At 40.5% G+C, this 26,331-nt stretch overlaps 1 protein-coding gene across 1 annotated transcript in view; it reads right to left on the bottom strand.

Annotated features, from left to right (window-relative positions):
• Positions 1-11,100: 11,100 nt before the first annotated feature.
• The window catches only part of POLR3D (RNA polymerase III subunit D), a 31,553-nt gene continuing 16,322 nt past the window's right edge, over positions 11,101-26,331 (bottom strand). Inside the window, exons 4-9 of the mRNA XM_053717961.1 lie at positions 25,857-26,005; positions 24,528-24,655; positions 24,162-24,330; positions 23,674-23,945; positions 12,767-12,916; positions 11,101-12,607 (exon numbers count right to left, since the gene is read on the bottom strand). Of these exons, the coding sequence (XP_053573936.1) occupies positions 12,485-12,607; positions 12,767-12,916; positions 23,674-23,945; positions 24,162-24,330; positions 24,528-24,655; positions 25,857-26,005 (991 nt within the window). The 3' untranslated portion in view covers positions 11,101-12,484. The remainder of the gene's footprint in view (positions 12,608-12,766; positions 12,917-23,673; positions 23,946-24,161; positions 24,331-24,527; positions 24,656-25,856; positions 26,006-26,331) is intronic.

Here is a 26,331-nt window from a genome sequence, read left to right as displayed (position 1 = left end):
GTTCAACAACATCTCCTGAGTACTGTGATACCACCCATGTATAGGTGTGTTGGGTTCTCTGGGGGCTAGAAGGCCTTATTTTTAGGAAGCGCATTCCAGTTTTTCAACTTGGAATTTTCACATCGGTCATCATGCACCCATGTCCTATTTGGGACATTTCTGAAGCCGGTCAATGAAATTTACCCCCATAAAACCATATATTTTTGAGAAGTAGACCCCCTAGGGTATTTGAAATGCTGGTATTTTCACACTTTCCATGAACTTATTTAACCACCAGTCTTTGTCAAACTTTTGGGTAGTCATTTTTTTTGTGTTATTTTTCACACACATTGTAATTTAGGCATGGATTCTCAGTTCCTGTTATGTGTTACTGCCAAAAAACACCTCAATATGTGTTCAACAACATCTCCTGAGTACAGTGATACCACCCATGTATAGGTGTGTTGGGTTCTCTGGGGGCTAGAAGGCCTTATTTTTAGGAAGCGCATTCCAGTTTTTCAACTTGGAATTTTCACATCGGTCATCATGCACCCATGTCCTATTTGGGACATTTCTGAAGCCGGTCAATGAAATTTACCCCCATAAAACCATATATTTTTGAGAAGTAGACCTCCTAGGGTATTTGAAATGCTGGTATTTTCACACTTTCCATGAACTTATTTAACCACCAGTCTTTGTCAAACTTTTGGGTAGTCATTTTTTTGTGTTATTTTTCACACACATTGTACTTTAGGCATGGATTCTCAGTTCCTGTTATGTGTTACTGCCAAAAAACACCTCAATATGTGTTCAACAACATCTCCTGAGTACAGTGATACCACCCATGTATAGGTGTGTTGGGTTCTCTGGGGGCTAGAAGGCCTTATTTTTAGGAAGCGCATTCCAGTTTTTCAACTTGGAATTTTCACATCGGTCATCATGCACCCATGTCCTATTTGGGACATTTCTGAAGCCGGTCAATGACATTTACCCCCATAAAACCATATATTTTTGAGAAGTAGACCCCCTAGGGTATTTGAAATGCTGGTATTTTCACACTTTCCATGAACTTATTTAACCACCAGTCTTTGTCAAACTTTTGGGTAGTCATTTTTTTGTGTTATTTTTCACACACATTGTACTTTAGGCATGGATTCTCAGTTCCTGTTATGTGTTACTGCCAAAAAACACCTCAATATGTGTTCAACAACATCTCCTGAGTACAGTGATACCACCCATGTATAGGTGTGTTGGGTTCTCTGGGGGCTAGAAGGCCTTATTTTTAGGAAGCGCATTCCAGTTTTTCAACTTGGAATTTTCACATCGGTCATCATGCACCCATGTCCTATTTGGGACATTTCTGAAGCCGGTCAATGAAATTTACCCCCATAAAACCATATATTTTTGAGAAGTAGACCCCCTAGGGTATTTGAAATGCTGGTATTTTCACACTTTCCATGAACTTATTTAACCACCAGTCTTTGTCAAACTTTTGGGTAGTCATTTTTTTGTGTTATTTTTCACACACATTGTACTTTAGGCATGGATTCTCAGTTCCTGTTATGTGTTACTGCCAAAAAACACCTCAATATGTGTTCAACAACATCTCCTGAGTACAGTGATACCACCCATGTATAGGTGTGTTGGGTTCTCTGGGGGCTAGAAGGCCTTATTTTTAGGAAGCGCATTCCATTTTTTACACTTCCCATTTTCACATCCCATGCACCCATGTTCTATTTAAGACATTTCTGAAGCCGGCCAATGTAATTTACCCCCATAAAACCATATATTTTTGAAAAGTAGGCATCCTAGGGTATTTCAAATGCAGGTGTTTTAACACTTTCCATACACTAATTCAACCACTAGTCTTTGTCAAACTATTGGGCATTCATTTCTTTGTGTTATTTTTCACATACATTGTACTTTAGACATGGATTCACAGCTCCTGTTATGTGTTACTACCAAAGAAGACACCAATATGTGGTCACCAACATCTCCTGAGTTCAGTGATACCACCTATGCATAGGTTTGGTGGCTTGTTTGGGCGGTGCAATGCCAAATGTCTGACATGTGTTTGTGATTTTTTTTTCACATTTAACATATTTTCTTTGCCTATCGTCTTTTTTGGGGGTCTTTTAACATACCCCAATTTATTTGTTTTCCATAAATGTGATTATATTTAAAAAGTTGACCCTCCAAGGTATTATACATGGAGTGGTTTGATGACTTTGATGCAACCGTTTTAGCCCAAAAAATTGGAGAAAGTATATGGTGGTAATTTTTCAATTTTCATTGTTACAGACACATTGCTTTTTTACTATGATTTAGGAGAGACTGTTGTAAGTTATTGCAAAAGAATACTTCAGGTTGTTTTCTGCAAGGCACCCTGAGTACACCTATGCCCCCCATGCATAGGTTTGCCAGGATTTTGGGAAGATTATGTTACATGATTTTAGTTATTAAAAATGAGAGTATTTCTTCTGATAGGCCTATCTTTAGTTTGGGGCCTATCACATACCCCACTTTTATTTACTGCATTCAAAGTGTATATTTTTTAAATGTTGACACCCCAAGGTATTGTATATGGTGTGCTTTGATGCCTTTGAAGCAACCGTTTTAGCCCAAAAAATTGGAGAAAGTATATGGTGGTAATTTTTCAATTTTCATTTTTACAGACACATTGCTTTTTGACTATGATTTAGGAGAGATTGTTGTAAGTTATTGCAAAAGAATACTTCAGGTTGTTTTCTGCAAGGCACCCTGAGTACACTTATGCCCCCCATGCATAGGTTTGCCAGGATTTTGGGAAGGTTATGTTACAATTTTATGACTTGTGATTTTAGTTATTAAAAATGAGAGTATTTCTTCTGATAGGCCTATCTTTAGTTTGGGGCCTATCGCATACCCCACTTTTATTTATTGCATTCAAAGTGTATATTTTTTAAATGTTGACACCCCAAGGTATTGTATATGGTGTGCTTTGATGCCTTTGAAGCAACCGTTTTAGCCCAAAAAATTGGAGAAAGTATATGGTGGTAATTTTTCAATTTTCATTTTTACAGACACATTGCTTTTTGACTATGATTTAGGAGAGATTGTTGTAAGTTATTGCAAAAGAATACTTCAGGTTGTTTTCTGCAAGGCACCCTGAGTACACCTATGCCCCCCATGCATAGGTTTGCCAGGATTTTAGGAAGGTTATGTTACAATTTTATGACTTGTGATTTTAGTTATTAAAAATGAGAGTATTTCTTCTAATAGGCCTATCTTTAGTTTGGGGCCTATCGCATACCCCACTTTTATTTATTGCATTCAAAGTGTATATTTTTTAAATGTTGACACCCCAAGGTATTGTATATGGTGTGCTTTGATGCCTTTGAAGCAACCGTTTTAGCCCAAAAAATTGGAGAAAGTGTATGGTGGTAATTTTTCAATTTTCATTTTTACAGACACATTGCTTTTTGACTATAATTTAGGAGAGACTGTTGTAAGTTATTACAAAAACATACTTCAGGTTGTTTTCTGCAAGGCACCCTGAGAACACCTATGTCCCCCATTCATAGGTTTGACAGGGCTTTTGGTTAAAAAAAAACAGGCCCAATTTTAGAAAAAAATAGAGTAGTGAAATGTAAAAATCTGGCACAGTAAAAGTAAAAAAAACATCTAACTGTAAACATAACCAAAAAAATATATATATATATATGTAACAGCAAATGTATTTATTTTTTTAAAAATTGACCATTGTATGGTACCGCTTGAAGCAGTCCCCAATGCAGAGTGCAGGCTGTCCAGGGCAATCAGGACAATAATATATAGTGTCCCTTCTCTTCCCCCTCTTGGTACAGACTCTGCATTTTTTTTGTGGTTTCTGCTTTGTGGCAGTAGGGGGGATTTTAACCCCTTAATGACAAGTGACGTACCAGGTACGTCCTGCAAAAACTTGCAGTTAGTGACAATGGACGTACCTGGTACGTCACTTGTCTAAGAGAGTGCTGGAAGCGATCGCAATCGCTTCCAGCAGCTCTCAGGGTATTGCAGTGATGCCTCGATATTGAGGCATCCTGCAATACCCTTTAGAAAGCATCCGATGCAGAGAGAGCCACTCTGTGGCCCTCTCTGCACCGGTAGCGATGCGGCCGTTCGTTGGTGGGTGGGAGCTTACAGGGAGGAGGGTGGGCGGCCCATCGCTACCCGGCATCCGGTTCCTTCAAGTGTATTGTGCACGCCGGATGCCGGGAGCGTGCGGGGGCTGCGTGCGCGCGCGCGTGTGTGTGCGCGCGCGTGCGCGCAGCAATCACTGGCACTGCCACCAATGAATTTAGGTAAGGATCTGGATCTGGATCTGGATCTGGGGGGGGGTGGGGGGGGGTGGTTGGGGCAGCTACACTTGATCAGGATCTGGATCTGGGGGGGTGGGAGGGGGTGGTTGGGGCAGCTACACTACAGAAAAAATAAAACATGTCACAAAACAAAACACTTTTTTTGGGGGGGAAAACTGGGTACTGGCAGACAGCTGCCAGTACCCAAGATGGTGGCAATTAGGTAGGTGGGGAGGGTTAGAGAGGTGTTTGGGGGGGATCAGGGAGGTTGGGGGTTAAGGCAGGGGTCCATCACAGCTGAATAATTTAAAAAAAACAAAAACAAAAAAAAAACACCTTTTATTTTAGTACTGGCAGACTTTCTGCCAGTACTTAAGATGGCGGGGACAATTGTGGGGTGGGGGAGGGAAGAGAGCTGTCTGGGAGGGATCAGGGGGTGGGATGTGTCAGGTGGGAGGTTGATCTCTACACTAAAGCTAAAATTAACCCTGCAAGCTCTCTACAAGCTACCTAATTAACCCCTTCACTGCTGGGCTTAATACAAGTGTGGTGCGCAGCAGCATTTAGCGGCCTCCTAATTGCCAAAAAGCAACGCCAAAGCCATATATGTCTGCTATTTATGAACAAAGGAGATCCCAGAGAAGCATTTACAACCATTTGTGCCATAATTGCACAAGCTGTTTGTAAATAATTTAAGTGAGAAACCTAAAATTGTGAAAAATGTCACTTTTTTTTTTATTTGCTCGCATTTGGCGGTGAAATGGTGGCATGAAATATACCAAAATGGGCCTAGATCAATACTTTGGGTTGTCTACTACACTACACTAAAGCTAAAATTAACCCTTCAAGGTCCCTACAAGATCCCTAATTAACCCCTTCACTGCTGGGCATAATACACGTGTGGTGCGCAGCTGCATTTAGCGGCCTTCTAATTACCAAAAAGCAACGCCAAAGCCATATATGTCTGCTATTTCTGAACAAAGGGGATCCCAGAGAAGCATTTACAACCATTTGTGCCATAATTGCACAAACTGTTTGTAAATAATTTCAGTGAGAAACCTAAAGTTTGTGACAAAATTTGTGAAAAAGTGAACAATTTTTTTTATTTGCTCGCATTTGGCAGTGAAATGGTGGCATGAAATATACCAAAATGGGCCTAGATCAATACTTTGGGTTGTCTTCTAAAAAAAAATATATACATGTCAAGGGATATTCAGGGATTCCGGACAGATATCAGTGTTCCAATGTAACTAGCGCTAATTTTGAAAAAAAGTGGTTTAGAAATAGCAAAGTTCTACTTGTACTTATTGCCCTATAACTTGCAAAAAAAGCAAACAACATGTAACCATTGGGTATTTCTAAACTCAGGACAAAATTTAGAAACTATTTAGCATGGGTGTTTTTTGGTGGTTGTAGATGTGTAACATATTTTGGAGGTCAAAGTTAGAAAAAGTGTGTTTTTTTCCATTTTTTCCTCATATTTTATATATTTTTTATATTAAATTATAAGATGTGATGAAAAAAATGGTATCTTTAGAAAGTCCATTTAATGGCGAGAAAAACAGTATATAATATGTGTGGGTACAGTAAATGATTAAGAGGAAAATTACAGCTAAACACAAACACTGCAGAAATGTAAAAATAGCCATTGTCATTAAGGGTAAGAAAACTGAAAAATGGTCCGGTCATTAAGGGGTTAAAAATAAAATGGGTAGCCCCAACTCTGCTCTCTCCCATCACCGCCCGGGGAGCAGGTGCATCATGGTACAAAATCCCCGTAATAATCTGGAGCTGAAACTGTAAAAAAGTATTTTTAACTCTGGGGTTTGCTTTTTTGAACAACAAAAAAGCGTTGTGGGTTGCAATCTGCATTAGGTAAATTGCAACCTTTTTGTACCAGGCCCTTGTCTTCCGCATAATTAGGTAGGGCTGCAGCAGCTGATCAGCCAGATCAACCCCACCCATATGCCGGTTATAAGACTTGATGCACACTGGCTTCCTTATGATCTCAGCTCTGCCACGTACAGAAACCGCCACCGTCCTCTCTGTGTGGATGGTGGTAAGAAGGTATACATCCTTCTTGTCTCTGTACTTCAGTGCCAACAGCTCCTCTTGGCGCAGAGCTGAGGTCTCCCCCCTTCGTAGCCGGGTGCGTACAAGCTGTCCTGGGAAACCTGCGCGGTTCTTTTTAATTGTACCGCAAGCTACTGTATCAAAGCAATACAGTAGCTTGAACAAAAGGACACTTGTATAAAAATTGTCTAAGTACAAGTGATACCCTTTGTTCATTAGGGGTAATATCAGGTCCCAGACAATCTTGCCAGTGGTTCCCATATGTTCTGGGCAACCTGGAGGGTCAAGGTGGCTATCCTTTCCCTCATACACCCGGAAGGCCTGAGTATACCCAGTCTCGCTGTCACAGAGCTTATACACCTTTACCCCATATCTGGAGCGTTTGGAAGGAATATACTGCTTGAATCCCAGCCTTCCCTTATACTTCATTAGGGATTCATCAACGCATATATTCCTTCCAGGTGTATAAGCCTCTGCAAACCTGGCAGAAAAGTGGGTTATCAGGGGGCGGATTTTATACAGCCTGTCATATTGGGGATGCTCCCTAGGGGGGCACAGGCTGTTGTCGCTGAAGTGCATGAAATGCAGAATCATTTCATACCTCTTCCTCGACATAGTCTGGGAGAAAATGGGGGTAGAGCAGATGGGGCTAGTACTCCAGTAGGAGCGAATGGAGGGTTTCTTTATGATGCCCATCAGCATAGTCAATGCCCAGAATTTTTTGAATTCTGGCACATTGATGGGGGACAATTGCTGCTTTGCCAAATATGTTCCAGGCTTTGCAGCACGGAACTGATGGGCATATAAATTAGTTTGGGCGACAATGTTCCCCAATATATCATCGCCCAGAAACACTTCCAGAAACTGCTGGGGGCTAAAACCTGCCACATCTATATTTATGCCAGCATTTGCTGTGAAGGGTGGGATATCTGGCCTCTGGAGATGAGGCGTTACCCACTCTTCAGCAGCAATGGCAGCAACACGCCTCCTTCTGGCAGGGGGGCTAGCAGGGGGGCTGGCAGGGGGGGTAGCAGGGGGGCTGGCAGGGGTGCTAGCAGCCACAGATACATCACTATCAGTTGAGACTGCATCTAGTGATGTATCTGAGCACATGGCAGGGTCAAAATTGGGGTCTGAGTCAGAAATAGAGGCATCTGACTCTGACGCAAGGATGGCATACGACTCCTCAGCACTATATCTTTTCTGTGACATTTTTGTATCTGTCACAGAAAACAATTACTAAAAAAAATTAAATTAACTAAATTAATTAACCAAATTAACTAGCAAAAAAGTACAGCTATGCTACTGCCAGTGATTTATAGCGATCACTGGCAAGCTAGGGGTTAATGGCTCTGAAAATTAAATTAAATTAACTAAATGTTTCTGAAAAGAGCCTTTGGGTTTTTAAAAAATTACAACAACAAAATTAACCCCTAAAAAAATGCACAGACAGCAAAAAAAGTACAGTTATGCAACTGCCAGTGATTTATAGCGATCACTGGCAAGCTAGGGGTTAATGGCTCTGAAAATTAAATTAAATTAACTAAATTAATTAACTAAATTAACTAGCAAAAAAGTACAGCTATGCTACTGCCAGTGATTTATAGCGATCACTGGCAAGCTAGGGGTTAATGGCTCTGAAAATTAAATTAAATTAACTAAATGTTTCTGAAAAGAGCCTTTGGGTTTTTAAAAAATTACAACAACAAAATTAACCCCTAAAAAAAAATGCAGAGACAGCAAAAAAGTACAGCTATGCAATTGCCAGTGATTTATAGCGATCACTGGCAAGCTAGGGGTTAATGGCTCTGAAAATTAAATTAACTAAATTAACTAGCAAAAAAGTACAGCTATGCTACTGCCAGTGATTTATAGCGATCACTGGCAAGCTAGGGGTTAATGGCTCTGAAAATTAAATTAACTAAATGTTTCTGAAAAGAGCCTTTGGGTTTTTAAAAAATTACAACAAAATTAACCCCTAAAAAAATGCACAGACAGCAAAAAAGTACAGCTATGCAACTGCCAGTAATTTATAGCGATCACTGGCAAGCTAGGGGTTAATGGCTCTGAAAATTAAATTAAATTAACTAAATGTTTCTGAAAAGAGCCTTTGGGTTTTTAAAAAATTACAACAAAATTAACCCCTAAAAAAATGCACAGACAGCAAAAAAGTACAGCTATGCAACTGCCAGTGATTTATAGCGATCACTGGCAAGCTAGGGGTTAATGGCTCTGAAAATTAAATTAAATTAACTAAATGTTTCTGAAAAGAGCCTTTGGGTTTTTAAAAAAATACAACAACAAAATTAACCCCTAAAAAAATGCACAGACAGCAAAATGCAGCAAAAAAAAGTGCACCTATGTTACTGCCAGTGATATATAGTGATCACTGGCAAGCTAGGGGTTAATGGCTCTGAAAAGAGCCTTTGGTTCTATATTTTTTAACAAATAAAATAAATAAATCTCTCTCTCTGCTAAATACAGGTCTCTCTCTCTCTCCAACAAAATGGCAAGTGAGGAGAGGGAGGGAGATCCACACTGATCATAGTCAATATTTACAAATATTGACACGATCAGACAAATGGGGTATTTTATTATTATTTATTTTTTTAGGGTGGGAGGCTCAGATTGGGTGACCCTAGCTTGCCCCTATGATGATGCAGGCTAGGGACACCCCCAGAGGCCCCATGATGCACTGGGCATCGCCATCTTGGATGCCTAGTGAAGGGGGAGGGGGGGGGGCTATTTAGGGCTTTTTTTTTTTTAATCTTTTTTTTTTTTTTTTTAATTTTATTTTACAACTAACTAAGTGCCTCGACCCACCGAGGCACTTAGCAAACAAGCAGAGCATCGGAAGCGTGTCCGATCGCTTCCGATGCTCTGAAACACTGCCGGGCTCCTCGTGGAGCGAAACCGGAAGTGATCACTCGTGGGGGAGTGTGATCAATCCGGTCCCGGCACTCGGGAACAGTATTGCAGGATGCCTAGACCTCAAGGCAAGCCTGCAATACTGTTAGAGCAGCTGGAAGCGATTTCGATCGCTTCCAGTGCTCTGTTAAACCGACGACGTATGCCATACGTCCTCGGTCGTTAAGTGCTTTTTTTTTGAGGACGTATGGCATACGTCGTCGGTCGTTAAGGGGTTAAAATTCCTAAGATAAGGGATTGTCAGCGAGTTCTTTTAAAGGACAGATTTCTGCTTTATCTGTCTTGTTATACAAACGACTGGCAGCTGTGCCAGATGTACAAGCTTTTGTGCAGACTTTGGTCAGAATCAAGCCTGTTTACAGACCCTTGACTCCTCCCTGGAGTCTAAATTTAGTTCTTTCAGTTCTTCAAGGGGTTCCGTTTGAACCTTTACATGCCATAGATATCAAGTTACTATCTTGGAAAGTTCTGTTTTTGGTTGCCATCTCTTCTGCTAGAAGAGTTTCTGAATTATCTGCTTTGCAGTGTGATTTACCCTATCTGGTGTTCCATTCAGATAAGGTTGTTTTGCGTACCAAACCTGGTCTTCTTCCAAAAGTTGTTTTCAACAAGAATATTAACCAGGAAATAGTTGTTCCTTCCAATTTCAAAGAAGGAACGTTTGTTACACAATTTAGATGTAGTCCGTGCTTTAAAGTTCTATTTAGAAGCAACAAAGGATTTCAGACAAACTTCTTCTTTGTTTGTCGTTTATTCTGGTAAGAGGAGAGGACAAAAAGCTACTGCTACCTCTCTTTCTTTCTGGCTGAAAAGCATCATCCGATTGGCTTATGAGACTGCCGGACGGCAGCCTCCTGAACGTATCACAGCTCACTCTACTAGGGCTGTGGCTTCCACATGGGCCTTCAAGAACGAGGCTTCTGTTGATCAGATATGTAAGGCAGCGACTGGGTCTTCTCTGCACACTTTTGCCAAATTCTACAAATTTGATACTTATGCTTCTTCGGAGGCTATTTTTGGGAGAAAGGTTTTGCAAGCCGTGGTGCCTTCTGTTTAGGTAACCTGATTTGCTCCCTCCCTTCATCCGTGTCCTAAAGCTTTGGTATTGGTTCCCACAAGTTATGGATGACGTCGTGGACCGGACACACCAATGTTGGAGAAAACAGAATTTATGCTTACCTGATAAATTACTTTCTCCAACGGTGTGTCCGGTCCACGGCCCGCCCTGGTTTTTTAATCAGGTTTAAAAATTTCTCTCTCTATACACTACAGTCACCACGGCACCCTATAGTTTCTCCTTTTTTTCTCCTAACCGTCGGTCGAATGACTGGGGGGGGCGGAGCCTGGGAGGGGCTATATGGACAGCTCTTGCTGTGTGCTCTCCTTGCCATTCCCTGTAGGGGAGGAGAATATCCCACAAGTTATGGATGACGCCGTGGACCGGACACACCGTTGGAGAAAGTAATTTATCAGGTAAGCATAAATTCTGTTTTGCAGTTCCCATGTGTTGGGCATCACTATTCTAATGGACTACGATTTTCCCCTTGACTCGTTTCTTGCGCCCTGTATTTGAAGGTCTTCAGAAATCATGTACCCTCATGAGACAAATATTTTACGGATTTTGTAATATGTGTGATTTTATAAATAAAAGGGCAGCAGAGAATAGGGTAAGGGATCAGTGTGTTCAGTCTCAAGCAAAGGTGGAATAAGTCTTCTTCTGCAAGGCAGTCACAGCAAAGGAAAGATTCATATTTGTGTTGGTCTCAATAAAGAGATAGTAAAACAAAGAAGAAGCATGGTATTGGTTGGTTGACGTAAATTTAATTAAATAAATAATTAATCATAGAAACTTTTACCTAATGCAAAAATAGAAACAAAACATAAATGCTGGTTTTATTATAAGTAGATAGATATCCATATTGATAATGTAATGTTAGGGGAAAAGTAGATCTATAATGATTTCCAGGCTTCCCTTTTCTCCAGAGAAAACATTCCAAAAGAACATAGTCCTGAAATTATGTGAATTCCCCTAAATGATGCTGCCCTAAATATGTTTGCATGGATACAATGAAATATAAATTGTGTTATCACACAGTTAGGGCCTTGCACTATTAAAGTGACAAAGGAGTAGACTGCAATAAAAAACAACATTTTCCATGACAACATAAAGAGCTATGCTCAGGAGTGTGCACAGCATTGTTACAAATATTTTTGCCATATACTGCAACATCTAAATATGCTGTAATTGAAAGTAACTACGTTTCAACAAAGGATGCCAAAAGAAAGAACTAAATTTGATTATAAAAGTAAACTGGAAAGTTATTTTTTGTTATATTGCATACTCTATCTGAATAATGAATGTTCAATTTCTTTTTAAAGACACTTTTGACACCCCTGTCCCTTTAAAAGACTGGCCATCAATTGTCATATGATCTTTAAACACATATGCATTTATTTAGGAGTGCATAAACTCATCTCATTCTCTCTTCTTCCCTATGTGTACAGCCTCATTCAATACACAGCAGCCCATTTACTGGCACATAGCCTCATTATAATGAAAAAAGTATTCCAACAATCACCTCTTCACATAAATGTATTTAGGCTAAAACTTTCTCTAAAAAGAGAGTGGGCGAGAAATAAGACTGTTGCTGATTAAAACATATCCAAAATCAGCACACATACATGTCATATCAAAACATAACCACTTCCTGAATCCATAAATTCATTGTCATTATAGGTTAAAGACTTAAATGTAATAAATATTCTCTTGTTCAAAATTCACTTTAGCAAAATAGAACTATCGCCCCCAAAAAGGACACATGCTAATTTTTTTATTTTTTATACATGCTACTTTCATATTTGCTGTTCTTTGAAATCAGCATCACACCACAGCATCTGCATTTTAGTCAATACTACAGATGAAATACTCAGAGGACAATTACAAACCTGATAAGGCTTGCAAGATTAAATATGAATGAAAGATCGTAAAAAACATGCAAAGGGACAAGAAAAGCATGTGGGACCCAGTGCAGCAAGTGCTTCCAAAAAGTCAGATATTTGCCAGCTTAATTCAGGAGAACTCGGTGGAGTACCAAGAAGAAAATCGGTAAATGAAAATCCAGAGGTAACCTGCCAAGCACGTTCTTTGGTCAAAAGGTATCTGCAGGATTCAATTAAATCCAATCTTAACGTTGACGTCCTTCCAGCAAAGACTCGAAATTTGGAGAACAGACAAGTTTGTGCTGCACATGACCCAATACCATCATTTCACCAGCACGAGCCTCTCCTACACTGATTGACACCAACTCCTGCAAAAGGAAGGGTATGAGAAAGACTTGTCATAACTATCATAACAAAAGACAAAAACTTTATGTAGAGAACATAAATTAGAAGGTCAGTCCACATGGAGGTAGCCTATTAGTAGTCTGAAAAGTGGCACAGATCTTCTAATTAGCTAGATGTATCACCTGCAGGAAAGAACAGGAAGTCCCCATGGTGACATCGAGTGTAACCTTCCCCAGTACAAGCTGCACCTTGCCAGACCTGCGCAATATCAGCTTCCCAATTTGTCCTTCTGTTACATTTCGCAAAGTGCAGGTATCATCTACAGTCGATTCCTGTAGCAAATCAAAAGAGAAAATTAATAACAATCTTTATTACACGTGGGAAGCATAAAAAGGTCAAAATGATCATAGAGTATGTCATGTTTATTACACTAACAGGAAACAAATGCAGAGTACACTACATGGCTGTAAAGTTAAGGAACCTGATATATAAACAATGTGGGTCACATAAAAACAAAATTTTTTGCTTACCTAATAAATGTATTTCTTTCTTGACACGGTGAGTCCACGGATCATCGTCAATTACTGTTGGGAATATCACTTCTGGCCAGCAGGAGGAGGCAAAGAGTACCACAGCAAAGCTGTTAAGTATCGCCTCCCTAACCACAATCCCCCAGTCATTTGACCAAAGGAAAGGAGAGAAAGGAAGTAACACAAGGTGCAGAGGTGCCTGAGGTTTATATGATAAAAAACTGTCTGAAAAACAGGGTGGGCCGTGTACTCACGGTGTCAAGAAAAAAATAAATTTATCAGGTAAGCATACATTTTATTTTCTTTCTAATGACACAGTGAGTCCACGGATCATCATCACAGATGAAAAAAGGGAGGGACAAGACAGTGCAACTAAACAGAAGGCACCACTGTTTGAAGAACCTTTCTCCCAAAAGAAGTCTCAGCCGAGGCAAAAGTATCAAATTTATAGAATTTTGAAAAGTTATGAAGAGAGGACCAAGTTGCAGTCTTGCAAATCTGTTCCATAGAAGCTTAATTTTTGAAGGCCCAGGAAGAAGAAACAGCCCTCGTGGAATGAGTCGTGATTTTCTCTGGCAGCTGCTGTCCAGCAGTTTCATAGGCCAAACAAATTATACTCCTCAGCCACAGAGAAAGAGAAGTAGCCGTAGCTTTCTAACCCTTGCGTTTCCCAGAGAAAACAACAAACAAAGCAGAAGACTGGCGAAAATCCTTAGTCGTCTGCATATAGTATTTTAACGCACGCACCACATCTAGGCTGTGCAATAAACGCTCCTTATGAGAAGGAGGATTAAGACACAAGGAAGGAACAACGATTTCTTGATTAATATTCCTATCCGAAACCACTTTAGGAAGGAAACCTAACAGTACGCAGAACCACCTTATTTGAATGAAAGATAAAGAAAGGGAATTCATACTGTAATGCCGAGAGTTCAGAGACTCTTCGAGCTAAAGACATTGCAACAAGAAACAAAACTTTCCAAGATAACATCTTAATATCTAAGGAATGCATAGGCTCAAACGGAACCTGCTGAAGAACTTTAAGAACAAGGTTAAGACTCCAGGGAGGAGTAACAGGTTTGAACACAGACCTGATTCTGACCAAGGCCTGATAGAAGGATTGCACATCTGGCACATCCGCCAGACGCTTGTGCAATAAAATAGACAAGGCAGATATTTGACCCTTCAAAGTACTCACAGACAAACCCTTCTTTAGACCCTCCTGGAAAAATAACAAAATCCTAGGAATCATAACTCTACTCCACGAGAAACCCTTGGATTCACACCAGTACAGATATTTACGCCATATCTTATGGTAAATCCTTCTAGTCACAGGTTTATGAGCCTGGATCAAGGTCTCAATGACCGACTCTGAAAACCCGCGCTTAGATAGAATTAAGCGTTCAATCTCCAAGCAGTTAGCTTCAGAGAAACGAGATTTGGATGAAGAAAGCGCCCTTGAAGTAGAAAGTCCTTCCTCAGTGGAGGTCTCCAAGGTGGAAGAGATGACATCTCCACTAGGTCTGCATACCAGATCCTGTGAGGCCAAGCCGGTGCAATGAGAATCACCAACGCCCTCTCCTGATTGATTCGAGCAATGACCCATGGAAGTAGAGCGAAAGGAGGAAACAGGTATGCTAGACTGAAATTCGAAGGAACTGCCAGAGCATCTATCAGAACAGCCCTAGGATCCCTTGACCTCGACCTGCACCTCGGGAGTTTGGCATTCTGCTGAGATGCAATGAGATCCAGCTCCAGCTGTCCCCATTTGAGGGTCAAGCTGCAAAACACCTCCTGATGGATTTCTCACTCCCTGGGATGAAAGGCTGTCAGCTCAGAAAATCCGCTTTCCAATTGTTCACTCTTGGGATGTGGATAGCCGATAGACAGCATCTGTGGGTCTCCACCCACTGAATTATTCTGGCCACCTCTTTCATGGCCAAGGAACTCCGAGTTCCTTCCTGGTGGTTGATGTAAGCCACCAATGTTATGTTGTCCGACTGGAACCGGGCTAAAGCTAACTGAGGCAAGGCCAGTAGAGCACTGAAGATCACTCTCAGGTCTAGGATGTTTATGGGAAGATCTGACTCCTCCCGAGTCCATAGACCCTGAGCTTTCAACAATCCCCAGACTGCTCCCCAACCCAACAGGCTGGCATCCGTGGTCACAATCACCCAGGAAGGTCTTCGGAAGCAAGTTTCCTGAGAGAGGTGATCATGAGACAACCACCACAGAACAGATTCTCTTGTCGCCTGATCCAGATCTATTCACAGAGACAGATCCGCATAGTCCCCATTCCACTGCCTGAGCATGCATAACTGCAGAGGTCTCAGATGGAACCGAGCAAACGGAATGATGTCCATGGCAGCTACCATCAGACCAATTACCTCCATACATTGAGCCACTGACGGCCGAAGAGAGGACTGAAGGGCAAGACAAGAATCGAAAATCTTTGTCTTTCTGACCTCTGTCAGAAATATCTTCATTGATAGGGAGTCTATTATGGTCCCCAAGAACACTACCCTTGTAGCTGGAACCAAGGAACTTTTTCCCAGATTCACCTTCCAAACGTGGGAGCGAAGAAAAGACAACAACATCTCCGTGTGAGAGTTTGCTTGTTGAAAAGACGGCGCCTGCACCAGAATTTTGTCCAGATATGGTTCCACTGCAATGCCCCGTGACTTGATCACTGCCAACAGAGTCCCCAGAACCTTTGAAAAAATTCTGGGAGCTGTGGCAAGGCCAAACGGAAGAGCCACAAACTGAAAGTGTTTGTCCAGAAAAGCGAATCCCAGAAACCTGTGATGGTCCTTGTGAATGGGAACATGAAGGTATGCATCCTTTAGATCTATGGTTGTTATGAACTAACCCTCTTGAACCAAGGGAAGAATGGAATGTATAGTTTCCATCTTGAAGGAAGGTACTCTGAGAAACTTGTTTAGAGATTTGAGGTCTAAAATTGGACTGAAAGTTCTCTCTTTCTTGGGAACCACAAACAGATTGGAGTAGAATCCCAGACGCTGTTCCAGTATTGGAACTGGAACTATTACTACCAGGGCGGACAGATCCTCAACACAGTTTAAGAACGCCTCTCTTTTTATCTGGTCTACAGATAATCTTGAGAGGAGGAACCTGCCCCTGGGAGGAAAGGTCTTGAACTCTAGTTTGTTTCCCTGGGATACGATATCCACCGCCCAGGGATCTGGAACATCCTAAACCCAGGCCTGAGCGTATAAAGAAATTCTGCCCCCTACAGGATCCGCCCCCAGATCGGGGGCAGGCCCTTCATGTTGATTTTGAATCATTTGCAGGCTTCTTAGATTGGTTCCCCTTGTTTCAGGACTGACTGGACTTTGAGGAAGGCTTGGACTGTTCCTGCTTGGAAGAGGGAGGGGAAGGTTTACCTCTGAAATTTTGAAAGGAACGAAAATTACTCTGACGCCCTGTTTATTTCTCTTATCCTGAGGGAGGAAATGTCCTTTTCCTCCTGTAATATCTGAAATAATTTCAGCCAAACCCGGACCAAACAAGGTCATACCCTTGTAGGGAATTGCCAAAAGCTTGGATTTAGAAGAAACGTCCTCAGACCAGGGCTTCAACCATAGAGTCCTGCGAGCTAGTACAGCAAAACCAGATATTTTTGCTCCCAACTTGATGACTTGTAAGGAAGCATCTGTAATAAAGGAATTGGCTAATTTAAGAGCCTTAATCCTGTCCTGAATCTCCTCAAGACGAGTATCTGTTCGAATAGAATCAGACAACGCATCAAACCAGTAAGCTGCAGCGCTGGTGACATTGGAAATACATATCGCAGGCTGCCATTGGAGACCCTGGTGAACATACATTTTCTTTAGTAAAGCCTCCAACTTCTTATCCATTGGATCATTGAAAGAACAACTATCCTCTATGGGAATAATAGTCCTCTTAGCCAAGGTGGAAATCGCTCCTTCTACCTTAGGAACCGTCTGCCACGAATCCTTAATGGAATCCGCTATAGGAAACCTCTTCCTGAAAATAGGAGATGGGGAAAAAGGAATACCAGGTCTCTCCCACTCCCGTACAATAATCTCTGTTGCATGGTCTGGAACAGGGAAAACCTCCACCGCGGAGTTAACATCAAAGTATTTGTTCAACTTACTGGACTTCTTAGGATTAACTACGACCGTCATGACGGAGTTGTCCAAGGTAGCCAAAACCTCCTTAAGAAGCATACAGAGATGTTCTAGCTTAAATCTCACGGATACCACTTCAGCATCAGAAGAAGGAATTATACTATCTGAATCTGAAAACTCACCCTCAGACGCTAACAAAGTATCTCCGTCCTCAGACTTCTGAGACTAAATACCCTGGGGAAGACACAACCAGATCAGAAACCTTTTTTTACTGATTCCTTAAGTTTCCTTTTACGCACTTTTTGTAACATGGGAAAAGCAGATAGTGCGTCAGATACCGCAGAGGATACCTGAGTAGCAATGTCCTGCAGAGAAAATCCTACCGAATTGTGAGAGGAAACGCAGGGCACTGCCTGTGAAGACCGAACAAATGGGGACGCCTGAGGAGAAAGCTAATGGTGGCTCAAAATCAAAAATCTTTTCTCTATAACTTAAAGTTCTCTCTATACAAGAGGAACAAAAAGGAACTGGGGGCGCCACACGAGCATCATTAAAAAGCTGACATGTAACAGTCTGTAAGGTTTCTTGGTCCATTTTAATAAAATTGACAATAATTTTTTATTTTTTTATTTATTTTTACTTAAGAAAAATACTGCGCATCTAAATATTGTTTAAATATTGTCACAAACACACTAGCCTTTAAACCAAAAAAAAAAAAAACAAGGCATTTGAAGACCTCAGTAGCTTCACTGAGGTGCCTACCTGTCCTGTAGCCTGACTGATATCGCCAGCGATCGGATCCGGACTCACAACGGCAGCACTACAAGGGAGCTGACAACTGCGTCATACACAGCAGCCGACAGAGCCCCAGAAAGCGCGCCAAAAGGATTCACAGTATAACGGAGCTGAGTACACACTAATAAAAAATGAATCTCAGAGACAAGTTAACTATGTAAACCATACAATCTGGATCCTAACCGGAGTGTAATACTGAGCCACCAAAAATAAAATCTCCCCAACACAGTCCACAGTGCCCTAGCAAACGGCCTGATTATATTAACCCCTTCTCTACTGGGTGAAAGTAAACGTCCCCTTTTAAGCAGGACCTAGCTGCAGAAGTGTCAAATTCTCCTTTCCAAGAAAAATAAATACGGCACTTACCTTAAAACCATCTGACTGGCAACAGGGCAGCTCACCTGGTTTGAGAGGATCCCATACCTCACATGGACCTGTGAAAAAGAAAAAATCTAAGTAAGCTTACTCAGGCTTTCTGGATAGGGCAGCAAAATCTTGAGAAATCGCAGTGAGGATTGTACCTCACAAGTTCCCAAGTGTTTAAAAGCCACCACTACCCTACTGAAGAGACTGACGTGGGCTACGGCTAGACCCCAGAAAAGATCAGAGCAAACCTTGCATTGATTGTTACTAAGTGGCCGGATGTACCTTTACTACTATATATTTTTTACTTGATATATTAGGATATAATCATCTCTTAGAGTACACATTGTTTATTGTGCAGCTCTGTCCTCATTTTTATTAACTTTTAACTGCAACCAATGTTTTATATAAACTTTTTAGCCATGGATCCATGCATTATTTTGTAGATTAATTGATGTTTTATGTTATTTATGTCAATATTTGATGTTTTATTATTGTCCGTGATATTAAATACTATTGTACTTAGCTTTTTAACTGCATTTAAACTTCTATCTTACCAATAGACCTTGCCTAAGACTTAGGCGCTCCTTCAGGCATTTTTCCTGCTTTAAAATAATAATATCTTGAAGACAACTTCTTATCAGACACCTAAACTTCACCTGCTTCTTGCACTGCAGGCAAAGAGAATGACTGGGGGATTGTGGGTAGGGAGGTGATACTTAAAGGGACATTAAACACTTGACTGCTAAAAATCATTCAAACTAACTTCTACTGTGTAATAATAAAAAACTTGATTTTTTTTTTTTAATAATTTTGTTTCTCTGTGAAAGATACAAATAAATCATATCACAGAGAACATATAGTGCTGGAGTCAGATGCCTCTATGTCTGACTCAGACCCCGATTTTGACCCTGCCATATGCTCAGATACATCATTAGATACAGTCTCAACTGATAGTGATGTATCTGTGGCTGCTAGCCCCTCTGCCAGAAGGAGATGTGTTGATCTGGCTGCCATTGCTGCTGAAGAGTGGTTAACACCTCATTACCAAAGGCCAGATATCACACCCTTCACTGCAAACCCTGGGATCAATGTGGATGTGGCAGGATTTAGCCCCCAACAGATTCTGGAGGTGTTTCTGGGTGATTATGTATTGGGGAACATTGTCGCCCAAACTAATTTATATGCCCATCAGTTCCGTTCTGCAAAGCCTGACACTTTTTTGGCAAAGCAGCAATGGGCCCCCATCGATGTGCCAGAATTTAAAAAATTCTGGGCATTGACTATGATGATGGGCATCATAAAGAAACCCTCCATCTGCTCCTACTGGATCAGTAGCCTCATTTGCTCTACCCCCATTTTCTCCCAGAGTATGTTAAGGAAGAGGTATGAAATGATTCTACATTTCATGCACTTCAGCAACAACAGCCTGTGCCCCCCTAGGGAGCATCCCCAGTTTGACAGGCTGCATAAAATCCGCCCTCCTGATTACCCACTTTACTGCCAGGTTTGAAGTGGTTTATACACCTGGAAGGAATATATGCGCGGATGAATCCCTGATGAAGTATAAGGGAAAGCTGGGATTCAAGCAGTATATTCCTTCCAAGCGCTCCAGGTATGGAGTAAAGGTGTATAAGCTCTGTGAGAGCGAGACTATTTATACTCAGGCCTTCCGGGTGTACGAGGGAAAGGATATCCACCATGACCCTCTCCAGGCTGCCCAGAACATATGGGAACCACTGGCAAGATCGTCTTGGACCTGATATTATCCCCGATGAACAAAAGGATACCACTTGTATTTAGATCATTTATATACAAGTGTCCTTTTGTTCAAGCTACTGTATTGTTTTGCTACAGTAGATTGCGGTACAATTTGAAAGACCCGCGCAGGTTTCCCAGGACAACTTGCACGCACCCGGCTACGAAGAGGGGGAAAACCTCAGCTCTGCGCCAAGAGGAGCTGTTGGCAGTTAAGTACAGAGACAAGAAGGATGTATACCTTCTTACCACCATCCACACAGAGAGGACTGTGGAGGTCTCTGTATATGGCAGAGCTGAGAGCATAATGAAGCCAGTGTGCATCAAGGCCTATAACTGGCATATGGGTGGGGTTGATCTGGCAGATCAGCTGCTGCAGCCCTACCTAATTATGCGGAAGACAACAGCCTGGTACAAAAAGGTTCCAATTTACTTAATGCAGATTGCAACCCACAACGCTTTTTTGTTGTTCAAAAAAGCAAACCCCGGAATGAAACTGACTTTTTTACAGTTTCAGCTCCAGTTAATTTTGTGGATTTTGTACCAAGATGCATCTGTTTCGCGGGCGGTGATGGGAGAGAGCAGAGTTGGGGCTACCCATTTTATTTTCAAAATCCCCACTACTGCGGCGAAGCAGAATCCTCAGAAAAAAATGCAGAGTCTGTACCAAGAGGGGGCAGAGAATGGACACCACCTTTTACTGTCCTGATTGCCCTGGACAGCCTGGATTTTTTTTTTTTTACATTTGCGGTTGTGTGGGGGTTTTTTTGGGAGGGGGGGGGGGTTTGGTTATGCTTACTGTTAACAGAGTTTGTTTTTTGTTTACTTTTACTGTGCCAGATTTTTTTATTTCACTGTTCTATTTTTTATAAGTTGTAAAATTGGTGCTGTATTTTACCAAAACCCCTGTCAAACCTATGCATGGGGGCATGAGTGTACTCAGGAGGCCTTGCAGAAAACAACCTGGAGTGTTTTCTTTCAATAACTTACAACTGGCTCTCCTAAATCATAGTCAAAAAACAAAGCGTGTGTAAAAAATTAAAATTAAAAAATCAAAGCACTCCACATATAATACCTTGGGATGTCAACCTTTCAAATGTATACACTTTCATGGCAATAAATAAAACTGGGGTATGCAATAGGCTCCAAACTAAAGATAGAAGAAATACACTCACTTTCAACTCAAATTACAAGTCATATAATTGTAACTGAATCTTCCCAAAATCCTGTCAAACCTATGCACGGGGGGCATGGGTGTACTCAGGTGGTCTTGCAGAAAACAAAATGTAGTGTTTTCTTGCAATAACTTACAGCAAGTTTTTATAAATCACAGTAAAAAATCAATGAGTGTGTAAAAAAGAAAAAATTACCACAACATACTTTCTCCAATTTTTTTGGCTAAAACAGATGCATCAAAGGAATCAAAACACTCCATATACAATACAATGGGGTGTCAACTTTTCAAATATATGCATTCATGGCAAGCAAATAAATTAGGGTATGTAAAAAGGCCACCAAAAAGAAGATAGGCAAAGAAGATATGTTAAATGTGCATATGTGAAAAAATGTCAACTGTGAAAACAAACACATGTCAGAAGTTTGGCATTGCACCCCCCAAACAAGCCAACAAACCTATATAGGTGGTATCACTGTACTCAGGAGATGTTGCTGAACACATATTGGGGTCTTCTTTGGCAGTAACACATAACATGAACTGAGAATCCATGCCTAAAGTACGTGTGTGAAAAATAACACAAAACAATGACTTCCCAATAGTTTGACAAAGACTGGTGGTTGAGTTAGTGCATGGAAAGTGTTAAAATACCAGCTTTTCAAACACCCTAGGGTGTCTCCTTTTTAAAAATATATGGTTCGATGGGGGTAAATTACATTGGCCGGCTTCAAAAATGTCCCAAATAGGACATGGGTGCATGGTGACAGATGTGAAAATTCCAAGTAGGAAAACTGGAATGTGCCCCCTAAAAACCCATTCATGGGTGGTATCACTGTACTCAGGAGATGTTGTTGAACACATATTAAGGTGTTTTTTGTCAGTAACACATAACAGGAACTGAGAATCCATGCCTAAAGTACAATGTGTGTGAAAAATAACAGAAACAATGACTACCCAAAAGTTTGACAAAGACTCGTGGTTGAATTAGTGCATGGAAAGTGTTAAAATACCAGCATTTGAAATACCCTATGGTGTCTACTTTTCAAAAATATATAGTTTGATGGGGGTAAATTTCATTGGCCGGCTTCAGAAATGCCCCAAATAGGACATGGGTGCATGATGACAGATGTGAAAATTCCAAGTTGGAAAACTGGAACGCGTCCCCTAAAAATAAGGCCTTTAAGCCCCAAGGGAACCCGACACACCTATACATGGGTGGTATCACTCTACTTAGGAGATGTTGCGGAACACATATTGGGGTGTTATTTGGCAGTAACCCTTAATGTTCTCAGTAAATGTATTCTTAAATTGCTATTTTGTCAAAAAAAAAAAAAACTTTTACATAGATTGTTTAATACCTTAGAATGTATTTTTTTTTAAAAAAATATCTACATGTGAAGGGTTATTCAGGGATTCCTGACACATATCATTTTAAAATGTAACTATTGCATTTTTTTTGAAAAAACAAAACAAAACAAAAATAGTTCGGAAATAGCAAAGTGCTACTTGTACTTATTGCCCTATAACTTGCAAAAAAAGCAAAGAATATGTAAACATTGAGTATTTCTAAACTCAGGACAAAATTTAGAAATTATTTAGCATGGTTGTTTTTTGGTGGTTGTAGATGTGTAACAGATTTTGGGGGTCAACGTTAGAAAAAGTGATTTTTTTCCCATGTTTTCATCATATTTTATAAACATTTTTTATAGTAAATTATAAGATATGATGAAAATAATCGTACCTTTAGAAAGTCCATTTAATGGCGAAAAATATGGTATATAATATGTGTGGGTACAGTAAATGAGTAAGAGGAAAATTACAGCAAAACACTGCAGAAATGTAAAAATAGCCCTGGTCCCAAACGGTAAGAAAATTGAAAAGTGCTGTGGTTACTAAAGGGTTAAATAGATACCTAGGTAGGTGTCTAAAGCACTACATGGCAGGAAATAGCCTGACATATAGTGCTCCAGACACAAGCAAACTCCTGAGCTTACGGCTCTGGTTATCAACAACTGATACCAAGAGAGCAAATCATTCTTTTTAATAGAAGTAAATTAGAAAGCTGTTTAAAACAGCATGCTCTATCTAAATCACAAAAGAGAAATTTTGGGTTTCAAGTCCCTTTAAGGAGAACCATAAATAATGAGAAAACAATTAGCAGGGTCCTTTGTTTCTGATTATCTAACCTTAATTGTTTAATCTACTACCAAGCAAGAGTGACAGCAAGGGATGAGGATCTGTACCGGTCTCTCTAAAACTAAGATTTCTATGATTCTTGTGTCTCAGTTAGACATTATCTCTAACTATGAAAGAATTTGTGGAAAGTGTTTTTGACAAATTGATCATCTCCAGCTCACCTGTCCCTTTTCCTTGACAAGCAACGTATGGCCATCCTCACTCTGCACCTCACTTTTGACCGGCCGGGTGTCCTGTGTAGGTGGCTGTCCTGGCAATGTATCTGGAAGCTGCAGGAAAAATAGACTTTCTTCTCCAGAAACCTTAAGGGAATCCAGCAACTCGGGGAGGGACACGTCCTTTCTTTCAGGGGGTTTCTTGACACAAGGGGCCTTGCTGATGGGCACTGTGGGCTTCCATGCTCCATCATCTTCGTCCATGGGTTCCTCTTTTACTATGTGAAGGAGACAATGGTATGCATTATCTACAAACTGCTATGGATACGACATATATTAATCTTGTAAACTTTTTTATTTTGCACACTCTTTTATACTCCAGGGCAGGAGTTATTTTATGAAACCTTGTAGTAACTTTCATATAGCTCTCATCCTGTAATAAGAAAATAATTAAAAAGAAACACATGACCAATGATATTGTTTGGGTCTCTAACCTTTGACCTGCGGGAATTCCACCTCCATCTTCTCTTCCTTCGGGAGTCCCTGCAAGGGCTTTGTTTCCTCATCTTCCTCTTCACTTCTGAATAACCAACCTGAGTGTGCGAGTGGGAGCTGAACTGGCTGATTCTGAGAGTCATTTCTAAGTCCTGGGTCATCCAAAAACTGGATTACCAATCAAAAGAAGTAAAGCAGAGAAATGAAGTCTGATTGATTAGAGGTGCATTATAATGCCTGAAAACACTAAAAATAAAAAGGAGATAGCTGTAATATAATAGGGAGAGTAAAATAACAGGAGGCCACCAAAAGCCGCAATAAAAAATAAAAGAGGTGAAGATACAGCATGAAGATTAGCATTTTACCTTGTCATTCTCCAGCATGCGCAGGATTTGCTTTGTCTCCTCTTCTGTTTCCCGTTTCTCTCGTTTTATGTTAATGATATGTGAAGGCCCGAGGTCAGGAGAATCTGAAGTTGCCTCCCATCCACCACCTGTTGTGGGAACAATAGGCAGAGACAGAATAAAACTCACGTAAAGCAGAAATTTATAAGGCCCATGTCTAATGCATGGTAATAAAGGGACAGTAAGGTATAAATAAACTTGCATGATTCAGATTTATGTACTTCTATAATCAAATTTGCTTTGTTCTTTTAGTATCCTTTTTTGAAAGGTTAGCTCCAGAGCAGAAATTCCCTTCTGGGAGCTAGTTGAACACATTAGATGAGGCAACAACAAGAGGCATATAAGTGCAGCATCCAATTACCAGCTAGCTCCTAGTAGTGCATTGCTGCTCCTGATGTACTTAGGTTATACTCTTTAACAAAGGATACTAAGAGAATGAAGCAAATTTCATAATAGAAACAATTGGAAAGTTGTTTAAAATTGTATGTTCTCGGGGCGTGTCCTGCCAGCGACCTCGACCAGTTTCATTATCTAAAGCTGGAGAAGGGAGCCAACTAATCTGCCGATTATCTGTTTGATTTTACAGATTCAACACTGGTGGTTGACATATATCAATTTTTTCATGTTTCTCTGAAGATATTGATATCAGTCTTGATGTGTGTATGACCTCTCAGTCCAAATCCGAACTATTAAAACTCTAGACAGTGGCCTCATTTTAGGAAACCTTAACAACCCTTCCCCGGTAATCTGGGTTATGCAGAATAGCTGCAAATGTGGAGAAAATAAATATATATATATATATATATATATATATATTGTAAATGTCTAGTCAAAATTATACTGTCATGATTCAGATAGGGCATGCAATTTTAACAACTTTCCAATTTTCAAATTTGCTTTTTCCTCTTTGTATTCTTTGTTGAAAGCTAAACCTAGGTAGGCTCATATGCTAATTTCTAAGCCCCTTGAGGTCACCTCTTATCTCAGTGCATTTTGACAGTTTATCACAGCTAGAGTGTGCAAGTTCTTTTGTGTCATATAAATAACACTGTGCTCACTCCCGTTGAGTTACTCATGAATTAGCACTGATTGGCTAAAATGCATGTCTGTCATAAGAACTGAAATAAGGAGGCAGTTTGCAGAGGCTTAGATACAAGGTAATCACAGAGGTAAAAAGTATATTAATATAAATGTGTTGGTTATGTAAAACTGGGGAATGGGTAATAAAGGGATTAGCTATATTTTTATTCTGGAGTAGACTGTCCATTTAAGCTGCCCCCAAAACATTACTTTTCTTTCGGAGCTGCTCTGCAGGTCCCTGTTCAAAAATGGAGTGGCTCTGAATGACTTGAGGTTTGCCACGTCCTCTCTGTGCTCCATCTCGACGTTCTCTTCCACGCTCTGCACGTTCTACTTTTACTGACACTTCCTCCTTAGGCCTAGGGGTGAAAAATGGTTTTAGAAGAAGGACTTCTGGAAAGAAAATATAGAGGTAAAGAAATGAATTTTACTAGTACTAAAAACGTTCCTATTGTAGTAAAATTTACAGTAAAATTTGCAGGGGTTTTGCTACCAGGGATTTAACCCTTTGAAAATCATCTTGAGCAAGTTTATTGTATGTTATTGGGTAGCCAATCATAAAAAGATAAAAGTTAGTCCCTGCAATAACCAATCATTGTGTTGACAAATATGCAGCATTAGATAAAACCAAAGAACCAAAGAAAATGTGGCATGCAAATATTTCAGCCTTAAAAAAAGCATGGCA

This window comes from Bombina bombina, chromosome 6 (assembly GCF_027579735.1).
Source record: "Bombina bombina isolate aBomBom1 chromosome 6, aBomBom1.pri, whole genome shotgun sequence".
Taxonomy (NCBI): domain Eukaryota; kingdom Metazoa; phylum Chordata; class Amphibia; order Anura; family Bombinatoridae; genus Bombina; species Bombina bombina.
This window is presented reverse-complemented; position numbering and strand designations above follow the sequence as displayed.